General features: G+C 45.5%; 1 protein-coding gene across 3 annotated transcripts in view; it reads right to left on the bottom strand.

Annotated features, from left to right (window-relative positions):
• Positions 1-12710, bottom strand: part of HLTF (helicase like transcription factor) — a 416132-nt gene that overhangs the window by 277724 nt on the left and 125698 nt on the right. For all 3 annotated transcript variants that reach the window (XM_086944107.1, XM_086944108.1, XM_086944109.1), the window contains one exon: positions 6158-6349. In XM_086944107.1, coding sequence (XP_086800233.1) covers positions 6158-6349 — 192 coding nt within the window. The remainder of the gene's footprint in view (positions 1-6157; positions 6350-12710) is intronic.

Below are 12710 nucleotides of genomic sequence, written 5' to 3'. Positions count from 1 at the left end.
GCTCTTCTCAAGAAACCCACAGCGGACCCCACCGAACTCAAGAACTACCGCCCCATCTCGCTCCTCCCGTTTCCAGCCAAAGTCATCGAGAAGACCGTCAACAAGCAGATGGCCGCCTTCCTCGAGACAAATGGATCCCTCGACCCCTCACAGTCCGGCTTCCGAGCCAATCACAGCACCGAGACCGCCCTCATCGCCGCCACCGACGACATTCGAGCCCTGATGGACAACGGAGAAACAGCGGCCCTCATCCTCCTAGACCTCTCCGCAGCATTCGACACTGTCTGCCACCGCACCCTAGTACAGCGCCTCAGCAACGTCGGAATCCAGGACAAGGCGCTGGAATGGATCATCTCCTTCCTCGACGGAAGAACACAGAGAGTCCGTCTACCACCGTACAAGTCAGAGGCCACCGAAGTCATCTGCGGCGTCCCTCAAGGATCCTCACTGAGCCCCACCCTCTTCAACGTCTACATGAGCCCCCTCGCGGCCATCGCACGCCAACACAACCTCAACATAATCTCCTACACCGACGACACCCAGCTGATCCTCTCCCTGACCAACGACCCCGCCGCCGCCAGAGCCAACCTGCACGAAGGGATGAAAGAGGTAGCCGAATGGATGACGACCAGCCGCCTGAAACTGAACTCGGACAAGACGGAGGTCCTCATCCTGGGCTCCCCACCCTCCGCCTGGGACGACTCCTGGTGGACTCCCGCCCTGGGCACCGCACCCAAACCGACAGACCATGCACGCAACCTGGGCTTCATCCTGGACTCCTCCCTCTCCATGACCAGGCAAGTCAACGCCGTCTCCTCGGCGTGCTTCAACATCCTACGCATGCTACGGAAGATCTTCTGGTGGATCCCCACCGAGACCAGGAAGACCGTCACCCAGGCCCTCGTCACCAGCCGACTGGACTACGGCAAAGCCCTCTACGCCGGTACCACCGCCAAGCTCCAGAAGAGACTCCAGCGGATCCAGAACGCCTCAGCCAGACTCATCCTCGACATCCCACGAACCAGCCACATCTCCGGTCATCTGAGAGACCTGCACTGGCTCCCCGTCAACAAAAGAATCACCTTCCGCCTCCTCACCCACGCACACAAAGCCCTACACGACCAAGGCCCGAGCTACCTCAACAGCCGAATCAACTTCTACGCTCCCAAACGCCACCTCCGATCAGCCAACCACGCCCTCGCCGCCGTCCCCCGCATCCGAAGAGCGACTACAGGAGGAAGGTCCTTCTCCTACCTGGCCACCAAGACCTGGAACTCCCTCCCAACCGACCTGCGCCTGACCCAAGACCACCTCTCCTTCAGGAAGAAGCTGAAGACCTGGCTGTTCGAGCAGTAGCGGCACCCCCCCACCCCCAGCGCCTTGAGACCCTACGGGTATGTAGTGCGCTCTACAAATGTCACTGATTGACTGATTGAATGTTATGTAAGACCCTCCTACTTAGGTGCCCTTTAAAAGGGGGCGCAGAAGATAATGCGGGAACCCCCTGAGAAGCCGTGATCCCAAGTCTGGCCCCAGGCTCTGCGTACTAGTGCTTCCCGGGCGTCCAACAACCCACCACAATAGGCATAAGGCGGGAGCGCATATCAGCCCGCCTCCACGCGGGGAAGCACATTCATAGGGCTCGCCACCCTGCGCCCAAATAGAAACAGCTCAGAGGCGATAGGCTAGAAGCTTACCTGGGACCCCGGCTAACACGCAGTCCTGTTGTTTGTTTCAGCTGTTTTCCCAGCACAGCTCGGTTACTGGACGTTTCCTTTCATTCGGGTACGCTCGGCGTGTTGACGTCACTAAACCCGTGGGGTAGAAAAGGAGGAGAATACTGTGTTGCGTGGCCTCTTTGATTAACGTACGGGTTCATTACATTAACCCCAGGTTGAGCTGTGTTTAGCAGGAAATAAAAGACGCAAAACGATGAGAATCCAAAAGGGACTAGAAACAAGTGATTACAAGCAGGGAATCTAAATCAGTGGTGCGTGCGCACCACAGAGGAGCGGGGGCAAGGGAGCGCGGCAGCGAGGCAAACGTGCGCTGTTGCGCATGCTAGACCCTGGTTGGAATGGGCGGAGCAAAGACGGGACAGGCGTCCCCTTAGCCCTATTACGTGCCTGATTTTTGGTTAAAAAAAAAAGCTAAAGCCAATGGCGGTGGCAGAAGCCTGATCACGCACAAGCGTGTGGTCAGCTTTCAAAACCCCCTTACAAGATGTCTCAAAACACTTATAAAAAGAAGCGAGATAGTGAAGTGCGTCTTTCATAGGCCGCTGTAGTTTTGCTTATTTGTTGTTACTTTAATCCTCTACAGAACGACATTTTGCATTTGTATAGGGCATTACTCTATGTATGTGTGTGAGAAAGTGCCTGTTTTGACATGGTTAGACCCCCACTTTTTACCCAGAAAATTATGTGGATCGATTTTAGTACACAGGATCCCTGCCAATCCAGGTCGTCTGCGCCAGTGCTTCTTCCCTAAAACTATCCCACAATTGTCAACTTCACCCTCCGTAAGTCTCTAATAACTGGTACCAGTGGTAGCTAGGGCATGGGAACTGAAGATCGTCCCCATGGGAGGTCTCACTAAGGCCATGCCACTGCCCCTGCAGCTGGCATGCCCTGGTGCAGTGAAAAACAAAAAGTCGACATGGCACACTGCTGGTGTGCCATGCAACAATCACTGCCTAAGGTATAGGTAAGTCATCCCTCTAGCTGGCCTTACCTCCCTAAAGCAGGGTACACTATATCACAGGTTTGAGCATATTTGCATGAGCAGATATGCCCCTACAATATTTAAGTCTATTCTTAGATGTTGTAAGTGCCTGGGCAGTCTCAGAGAGTACATGAGCTGGAAACTTGACAACTCAAGTTTTGTCGGGCCAGACCAACATCAACACCTACCTACTATAGCTGGAGCTCTGGGGTCCCGCAGACGTCGCTGACACCGTTGCCCTCCCCTGCTGCTACTGTTCGCGGCCTCCGAAAGGGAAGGGGAAAAACCACAACTCCCTGCGTTCCCTGCCTGACGCCTGCTACCACCCACTTATGCGCCCGGAGGCACGTAAAAGAAAGCTGCTCCTTCGGTGGTGCGTTGCATTTTCGGGGCCAGACCAACATCAACGCCTACCTACTGTAGCTGGAGCTCTGGGGTCCCGTAGACGTCGCTGACACAGTTGCCCTCCCCGGCTGCCGCTGCTACTGTTCGCGGCCGCCGAGAGGGGAGGAGGAAAAACCACAACTCCCAGCGTTCCCTGCCTGACGCCTGCCACCACCCACTTCCGCGCCCAGAGGCGCCTAAAAGAAAGCTGCCTCTCCCGCGTCGCGGGACGCGCGCGGGAGAAGCCCGGAACAAGGGCGGGGCAGTCTGCGGCCAGACGAGGCTGGGCTGGGACACCCCCTAATAAGGTCTGAACAATTGTGATATTGTAATTCAGTACAGGGCCGTTGACATTTGTACCGTATCATTCTTGTTGAGAAATTACATTTTAACATTTATATTGCAATTTTGGTTGGCCGGTGTTATAGTATAGGTGTAAAAGCCTGGACATTTTTACATTTTGATAATGGCAACACGCCGAGCTAAGCCAATACTAGACAATGCCTGTAACACCATCGACAATTATCTAGTTAAGGCCGTAACAGCCCTTAATGAAGAAATAGATCGCACTGAAAGGAGGCTATCTATGGGATCTAGCATTCTAATAACAGACCAGTCTATTCCGGGTAATATATCCGACCATACAACTGAAGTAGATATAGAAGTGGTTGTGCCTGAGGATGCTAACATTAGTGGCACTCCCAACTCGTGCACCTCCAATTCACCGAGATTGTTCGCTACGGATAGCAGACCTAGCTCTTCACCTTCACCTCAGGTTAAACGAAAGGGTAGGAGCAAGAAAACTTTAGGACCAGTTAACCCAAAGAGTAAAAGGGATAAAAAAGCCAACCCAACAGGGAATATGGTTAGAACTCGTACAAGGGCCAAGTGAAGATCTGAGTTACCACCTGCTAACCATAGCTTAGAAGCTATCCTTGACAAAATGACCGAATTGATTAGACCACTGCATAATAAGGTGGACAAGCTGGTCAAGGAAGTAGACAAACTAAGTAATAAAATAGAAGGTATCATTGTGAGGCCACATCAATATCATGCTAGCGGATCCGGCATCGAGGGAAGTAATGGTAATTTAGATAGGAACAACGAAACCAAGGGAAACACGGGAGCGACTACTAATAGCCCCAAAACGGTACCTAATACCAGTAAAGCCCAGACGAATAACAAAACAGGAGGCACCCAGATAGAGAAAACCGTACCACCTATTGATACGGGTACTCGAGTAATGGGGAAACCATCACCGGAAGATCAAGTTAGCAGACCCCACAAAGACCCGAATAAAGACACCGTGCATTTTTCCCACAACTTAAAATCCCTGAACTGGCTGCCTTTTGAAGCCAGAATACATCTTAAAATTGCCTGCATGACACACAGGGCTGTACACCACAACTCACCCGGCCCGTGGAGAAGTGTGGCTCAGGGGTTAGAGGCGGCAGACCCGGAAGCTGAGATCGGTCCTGGACCAGGGTTCAATTCCCCGCCTCGGCGGGTCTTGGGCTAAAAATTCCACGGACTCGATAATTCTCGCTCCGGTGCCTTCTCGACTCACGGGTTCACACTCTGCGACTCTGGGCAATAGCTTGCTTAATCTCCACAACGGCCCTTCGCGGCGGGATGCCTGACTTTCACCTTGTGGATACCCTGCTGGGGCTATCACACAGGGGAATATCAGGACGGGTTCCCTAAGCAAGCGCCGGGACACCCACTGCGGGTAGCTGTGCGCTATATAAGCTCAAATACATTTACATTTACCTCACTCAGAAGCTGTCAATGTCTGGTGGCTCAAGAACCACTAGAAGCACAAAAACTCTTCTGAAACCTCGAAGATTCCGGAAGGAAAAAACATATTAACGCTCCTTTCAGGAATGGCACCCAGGATCTGGAATACACTCCCTCCAGAAACCAGACTTCTCTCCTCCACTGCATTTTTTAAGAAAGAAGTAAGCTATCCTCATGGCTAAATTCACCTGAATTTTTACTTTGGATCTATTTGAGACTCTGCACATATTTGTACTATTTGTTTATCTGATTGTCTATTTGTTCTCTAGGTTTATCTGATTGACTATGCTCCTTCATGTACCTACCCTATTTTGCTACTTTTCTGTAAAGCGCTCTGATATCTGCAAAGATCTTGTTCGCGCTATATAAAACTTTCAAAATAAATAAATAAAATAAATACAAACAACAGCAAGCTTTACTGGGAGACAATAAATAGTCCCTTCTTAAAGAGCGATAGCACGCCTGAATTCGCTAGTGTTCTTTGAACATACTCCAGTTCGGAACATGCAGCCTGTTTTCAAAAAAAGAGTTCCTCCGTTGACTTGCACTGAGCGCCCGACACCGTGTTTGCACCCTGCACCCGGCCGTCCCTGTGCCGCTGGTGATGTTTGTGTTTACCTGAACCTTGCCGTCTGCTGACCTACAACTCCGAAAAGTGAAACTGTAAGTTGTGTACTTACCTGAAAAACTGCATTTTTTTTTTCTCCTATAGGTTAAAATTTGAAAGACTGAAATTTGAAGCAAGTGTCCACTTTTGAAACCGAAAAGTATTTTTATTTTAAAACTTTCTTGCTTCTTGTGGTCTTAGTAAATAAATATGCTAAAGAACAATTTTTATGAATTGGTCTCGTATTTATTCATTGAGTGTGTGTGTCTCATTTATAGCCACGGTGTGTACAACAAATGCATTAAAGCAACCTTCTGATAAGCCTAACTACTCACCCACACTACCACAAAAAGGAGCATTAGTTCTCTCTATTTAGTCTCTATACAACCTCTGGAGAACCACTGGACTGACTACACTATACCCTGTTGTGGTATAGTCTATGGTGAGCCATCCTCTCACAATGTGGTATTCTTATACATTAACTAAAGTGTTTCGAAAATAGTCAATGAGGACCTCGATCTTTAAATAAACCGTTTCACGTATAACCCATCCCCTTAGAAGCACTTATTGGAACAAGTTACAACTGAAAAAGAAAGAAACACATTATATAGCCGCAACAAAAGCATAAAAAAAATAAGTGCATACCAGTCCCATGTCATCTGCCAGAATCCCTCCAAGCACATTTTCTGGTTTTTCTCCCTCAGCAAAATTTGTAAGAGTGTTGTAGTACAGGTTATTCCTTTGCTCCCAAAAAGGTGGTAAATCTTTGCTGTTCTCACGAGAAACCATCCAAGATAACGCCTGTTTCTGATGTGAAAGTAATGGCGTTCCAACAGCCTGAAAAAGCCATGTAATTAAAACCTTCAAAAGGCTTATTTAATAAAGAGCCAAGGAACACTTTTGCAATTAGACCTCCTAGAAATGTGAAAAACGACTCCCCACCCGCTTATCTGCACCGGCTGCTGATAAGACACACAAACACACACAGATAAAGTAATAAATACCATATGCACACAATGCAGGGTAACCATGGGCTCAAATGGTGACATCGCCAATAAAGACTGTGAGGAATATAGGTGTTACTGGCAGCATTTTTTATGTTTCCACGACAATCCGGGTATGAAAACTCACACGGTTCCATGGATGGCAGACAGCCTGCCAGAAGACCTCAGACACAAATACAGAAATTACGATCTGACTGTGTTTAGGCATAGCTTTGATGTTTGTAGGGCATTCCCTTAATCTGACCCCACATGGAGAGCAATGACCAGAATAACTGGCTATGTAACTGAGCAGAGTTTGTTGCTTTACGTCGGGAAAGGATGGTTGGGCCGGCCCACTACACCATCCAAAAAACAAACCCTTCTATTGGGGCCATTGTAATAAGATGACAATGTTCACACAATCCAAACAATACAGGGTGATCTATAGAAGAGGCAAACCCAGTTACAGGGGACATAGTGGGTTTGCACATCCCTCGAGATACTGCATATAAAAAATCCTGCTGCTTGGCTTTATACTGAGGGTTAACTCTCTTGTAACTCTTGCTTACAGGTCTATTAAATGTTAGTCGTATGTCAAGTCTGTGTATATACATACTCTGTATGTAGAGGGACCTGCACACCAAGGTAGATTGTTTATAAAAAACAAGCTTTTCAGTTTCAAACTCCTAGAAAGCGTGCTTTCACGCTAAAGGGTTTGGCCCTAAACCCCCTTATGAATAACAATTGAACTAAAGGTGTGGGAAGCCCCAGACCTGCGTGAAGCACAGCAAAAAGATCCTAAGGTCTCATTAGGTATCCAATCTTTTTCAAATGTTATGAAATCATATACAACAAAATCAAACACAATATTTCGAATCAGAGTTATCTTCAGTGCTTTTGTATTGCCATGATTCTCCAAAAATGTTATGTATTACACAAATACAATTTGAATAATCATTGATGCATAATACAATATTTTAACTCATATTTCATTATTTGCAAGAGAACATTAATTGCACATTTAACAATCAATCCTAATGCATTTCGGGTAATACTAAACCCTTCGTCAGGGGTATTTGAACGCAATAAGGCAGATGCTGAGAGCAGAAGAAGTCCTCCACTCGGAGCTACAACAAAAGTGAAAATGTAACATGAATAGGACTACCCATACATCTCCAAGGTATCTAAAAAATAGGATATCAAAAGGGCAAGAAAGAGAAAGAAAAGGGACAAGGAAAAGAAAAGTATTCCCATTCTCCAGCTTATACGGTGATAAGCTGTGGATATCGGAGAAAACACGTGTCATGTGTAACATGCGCCTGATTCAAGTTTGTGAATTCAATAACCAAAGAAAGGTGTCCAGTGATATGATTAAATGAAAGTTCCTGTTCTGTCTGAAGCCTATGCTCAGAAACGATTCTTTAAACAAGCATTTACAATGCAATGGTCTCGGCATTATTAAAGGTAGAGCTATTGGCATTGCTCATGACTTTTTTTGTTTTTAAATCATAAATAAATGGTATTGTCATTTATAATGCCAATAGCTTAATCGCTCGCAAATGCGAGACCTATTGCATTACAGAGTAAGTAGTAGAGTGAGTAGTTGATAGTGAGTAGGAGAGAGTGATTAGTAAAGAGAGTATTAGAGAGCGAGTAGTAAAAAGTGAAAGAGTGAGTATTAAAGAGTGAAAGAGTGAGAAGTAAAGTATTGGCATTGCTCATGACATTATTTTTATTTATGTTTTTGTTTTTAAAACATAAATAAATGGCATTTAGCTAGAAAGTGGGACTTGCTCGACATACGAGCTGTTTTTCTAGGGCAGTTGAACATTGTTTGATGCGGGTTAACATAGGAGAATCGTGTTTGAGAATTACAGTAGCAAGAAAATGAATTAGGGTTCCAGTGTTTTAAGAAGTCACAACTGCAGGCATATATCTTTGCATTGGAGCAAGTTCACAGCTGCAGGGAATTTACAACAATTTAGAGAACCGAGTCAAGAAACTACTCCTAGCAAACTTTTGTTGTATTCCTATTTTGCATGAGGACATCGGTATAGGCGTACAGCTGCTTATATAAAATCTGCTAAGAGTTCCCCTCGATCCCCCTCCCCCACAATGGAAAAACGTTGATACCTGCAGCCTTTGTCAGGAGTAATTTCCAACCTCCTTTCAGGGCGCGAACAGACTGGAGAGAAAATGGTGAATATTATTGAACATGCTATTTTGTGGATGTGCACAAACCCACGGGACGTTCCAACCCTGCTTCCAGCCCTTATATGTAAACTGTCTGAAAGGTGTCAAAATAACTGAATTGCTATCCATTCATAAAATGTACAAAAAAGTAACCCCACGCATAATCAGAAAGGCTATCGGGGCTCATAGATGAGAACACTGCCATATGTCGCAACTACATATCAGTTATGTAGTTGAGACATATGGAAGTCATAACATAAGGGATAAGTGGACTTTTTTTGTTTACAGAAAAGCAGATTCCTGAACATTCCGTCTCTTGCACAAGCAGGTATTTCATAAAACCACACACCCCTGGTGTTAACTGTTCATGAGTAAAGCTACTCTGAGGACAACCACCTAGATGTCACACGATGGTTTCTGACGGCTGTTGAACTAGCTTTATCGCCGCTAGACTGAAGCAAATATAAAGTCCATCGTCAAATCTGGACTATGCAACCATACGTAATTAGCAACCGCTGTTTCCTTCTAGCCCACAGAACCTATGAGAACCCACAATATGAAATTTCAGTTTTTTATGGAAGGGGCGGAGGTAGACTGCACCTGGAAGAATTAGACAAACATCTGGTGCAAAGAGGTGGTACGGGTAACACGGACGTTAAGCCGGCCACCAAGGAAGACGTTAGCATAAGTTTTGATAATTTCAATTTGATTCCAAAGCCAAGAATGAAAACTCAAACAACGGCGACCTTAAAGACTTATGTCAAACATGACTGGCTCGCTTTCAAGCAAACTGGCAAAGTCAAAAGACCTGATATAGACGAAAATAACGGTGCCCGCACAAATTACCAGAGAAAAAACTCAATAGGATTTAAGCTTAGAATGGGAGCAAAGTATAACCAGACATTCCGAAACGTACCAAATTCAATGAATTCTCCGGACTTACGGTCCCTCGACCTAAAAAACTATGGTTATCATGATCTCGCGACCCCTCGCCCAGCCTAGTACAGCAACCCGCTCGGACCGGCGCCGCGTCCACCGTTTCTACCAGTGTCACAAGGCTGTGTCTAGAAAGAGAAAGGTCAGAGGATGCACGATGATACGGGGTTGGGGTACTGTGACCTTCCCATGTCCCCAGTGGGCAGGGTCTGTTCATATACTTTGTCTTTCTTGTGTGGGACCTGTCTGAGTGTTGGGAGAGGGCCAACAAAAGGAGGGGGTGCTGCACTGTTCCTGGAAAGAGATGAGAATTTAAGGAAGGTTTTTTAAGAAAAGATTTACCTGGCGTGACCAAGGGTGTTACAATGGTACCCTGGGGCATCCATTATGTTGGATGTAATTGCCTCACACACCCCGAAGAGTGTCATGCTTCATCATCGGCGGTTGCTCCTCGTCGGGGAGGCGGTGCAACCCCCGACGGGCTCACCTCAAAGAGGGGCTCTTTGGCGGAGATCTTTTTCCAACTGCCTTTTGGTGAAGTGGGGGTATGTGGGCAGGATGGTATATTCCTATTGAACTGATTAAAAATGTAGCAAGGGGTACCTGAATTACCTTTATTCTGGGGGTCCTCTGGCTACAGTTAAAAGGTGGGGCTAGCTTCCTAGGTGTCTACTAGTTAGGGTTGTGTGACCCTAGAAAAGGCTAGAGGTGCATGTGGTCAACATGTTTCTCGCTAGGGCTATAGTCACCGCGATTCTTCAGGACCAAAGTGAAAACAACAACATGCTAATCTCATATGTGTTGTATTAGTTACCTTAGTGGATCCTCCTATGCCTAATGGTCTTCTATAAGAGGCCACATGAGGGATCGGCGGTCTGGTACACCAGAGATGAGCCCTTAAAATATGGCTTCAGCGCTCTGAGTCCGTGCCTGCAGACCTACCCCTAACCGCCGAGCTCGAGTAGGGAGAGGGCCACATACCTATCTCCTGCGACTAGAGCCTGGTTGTGTAAACGTAGGCTATGGGGTTTTCCACTGGCCTGAAGGGACCTGCGTCAGCCCAGTTGACATTTCGTCCTCTTCCTGACAGAAACCATTCATTACCCTACCTTTTTTTCGTATTATTCTTTCCATTCCCCTGGGTTGGGCTACATTATTACCCTAGATTTAGATCTACTTGTCGTTCCCTCCACCTGTATAGTCTTTCTTTTTTCTTTGCCTTCCTTATTATGGTTTGTGGTTATTGTTAAGGGCCAAATATGTTTTTAGTCCTTTTCCTTTCGTTTTAAGCAGGTTATGAGATCGCATATTTGCTCAAGTTTTGTATTTGCATTTTGTTTTTCAAGCCCCACATTGCTCGTGCTGCATCAACGCACTATAAAAAAGGGGGAGGGGAGTGAATGTACACCACAGACACTATGGAGTAAATATAGAACGCACCGGAGTGGGGGAGTTGGATTAGACCATTTTGAAACAGAGTTGGCGTTTCAGACATTTCATTAATGTGGCATGGTGAGGTAAAATGAGGCACGTGGCGTGCAGTATTCACCACCGAGATATGTTGGTTTAACTTGTATCCAAAGAACAGGTTTACCTTTTTCTAAATCTTTTCAACGTTCGCTGAGAATGGTTGTTCGGAATCACGTTCCTTGGGCTGTCTCTTCTTACATGACAGCTTTAAATCCCCTTTCATTTGATGGTACTTCTGTGATTTGTATGATCTGAGCTTATAGTGGCTTGGTGATCGTTGTTTTTCTGAAACCAATCCAAGCCTGTTCCTCATTGGCATTTGTGGTTGCTTCTGGAGGCTTGGACTCCAGTTCTTTGTTCCAAAACGAAATAAGGCTGTATCCTTCATAAGACTTTCGTGAGATTGAGGCCTGCTTATAGCAACTCTATGTAGACTTTTTTTTTAATCCTTTTATTCAAGGTGTACTAGTTGAGTCAAATCAATGATCTGGTTGGGTTTGAGTATTTTGTTTGCACTGCAGCTATGTTATTCCGGAGCAGGTTTGACTGCTGGGTTGCATAAGATACAAACCTGTAAGTTAAGATCAATTATTCAGATTCGTCACCTTATGTTCATGATCTGGAAGGTCAGACACCTTTATAGTATTGGATTACCGGTAATCAGGTGCACCTTTTTGTTTTGGACATGAGTCGCTCATTCATCCAGAAATGTTTGTTTCTACGCACATAACGTTGGTGTCTGCTCTGATCCTTCATCTAAACCGAGGTAGATTTTGTACAGAATGTGCTTGCGTCTGAAAACAGGATTGTTGCTAGAAATCTGAACCCAGTCATACTGGAAAATAGTATTTGGCAACCAATGTCATTTGTGAAGCTTGTATTTTTGTTGGTTTTATGAATACATACAGATGGAAACCAATGTATTTCCTTCCATGCTAATTCAAACAAATGCAGATATTGCGCCCAGCAAAAACCGTATGGACAAAGCTACATTGTAATCTACTTAGTAAATGGTGTGTAAAATATTAGTGGGTATTAAACTTATTTAATGGAAAAGAAAAATACTATCAAATATTAATTATTTATTGTAGGGTTTCAGAATGGTGGTTACGTGACCTGTGGTGGTAGGATTTAATTTCCATGTATCGTCATTCAATTGATCTACATTTATATCACTCCATTCTTTCCGGTATCCAAACCTGAATTTTAATGATCAATTGCTCATTTAGACTTGCCTACTTTTCTCTGCAAATACTGCCATTTAGAGTACTCGCATCTTACGATGATAAATGTACGTAGTTTGAATGGGGTTCAACCGCGTAGCAAAGACTTTCTTCTGTTTTTCAATGCATTTATTTTTTAATAGGTTTCCCTACAGCTCTGACCGCTCTTTACATTCCATACTCTTTAGTGAATGTTCATACCTAAATAGGTTCTTAGATTTCAGTTCCACAGCTTAATGGACAAAAAACATTTGGCTGTGGGAAAAAGTGGGGTGTAGTTAGTTAGTATTTCGGTCGTTATCTAGAGGCAGTTATGTAGAATATAATGAGAATGAGAACAATACTTCATGGATTAACCAACTCCTCCCCTACTGCCCTGAAGAATGTTGGACA

This window comes from Lissotriton vulgaris, chromosome 11, assembly GCF_964263255.1.
Source record: "Lissotriton vulgaris chromosome 11, aLisVul1.2, whole genome shotgun sequence".
NCBI lineage: Eukaryota > Metazoa > Chordata > Amphibia > Caudata > Salamandridae > Lissotriton > Lissotriton vulgaris.
This window is presented reverse-complemented; position numbering and strand designations above follow the sequence as displayed.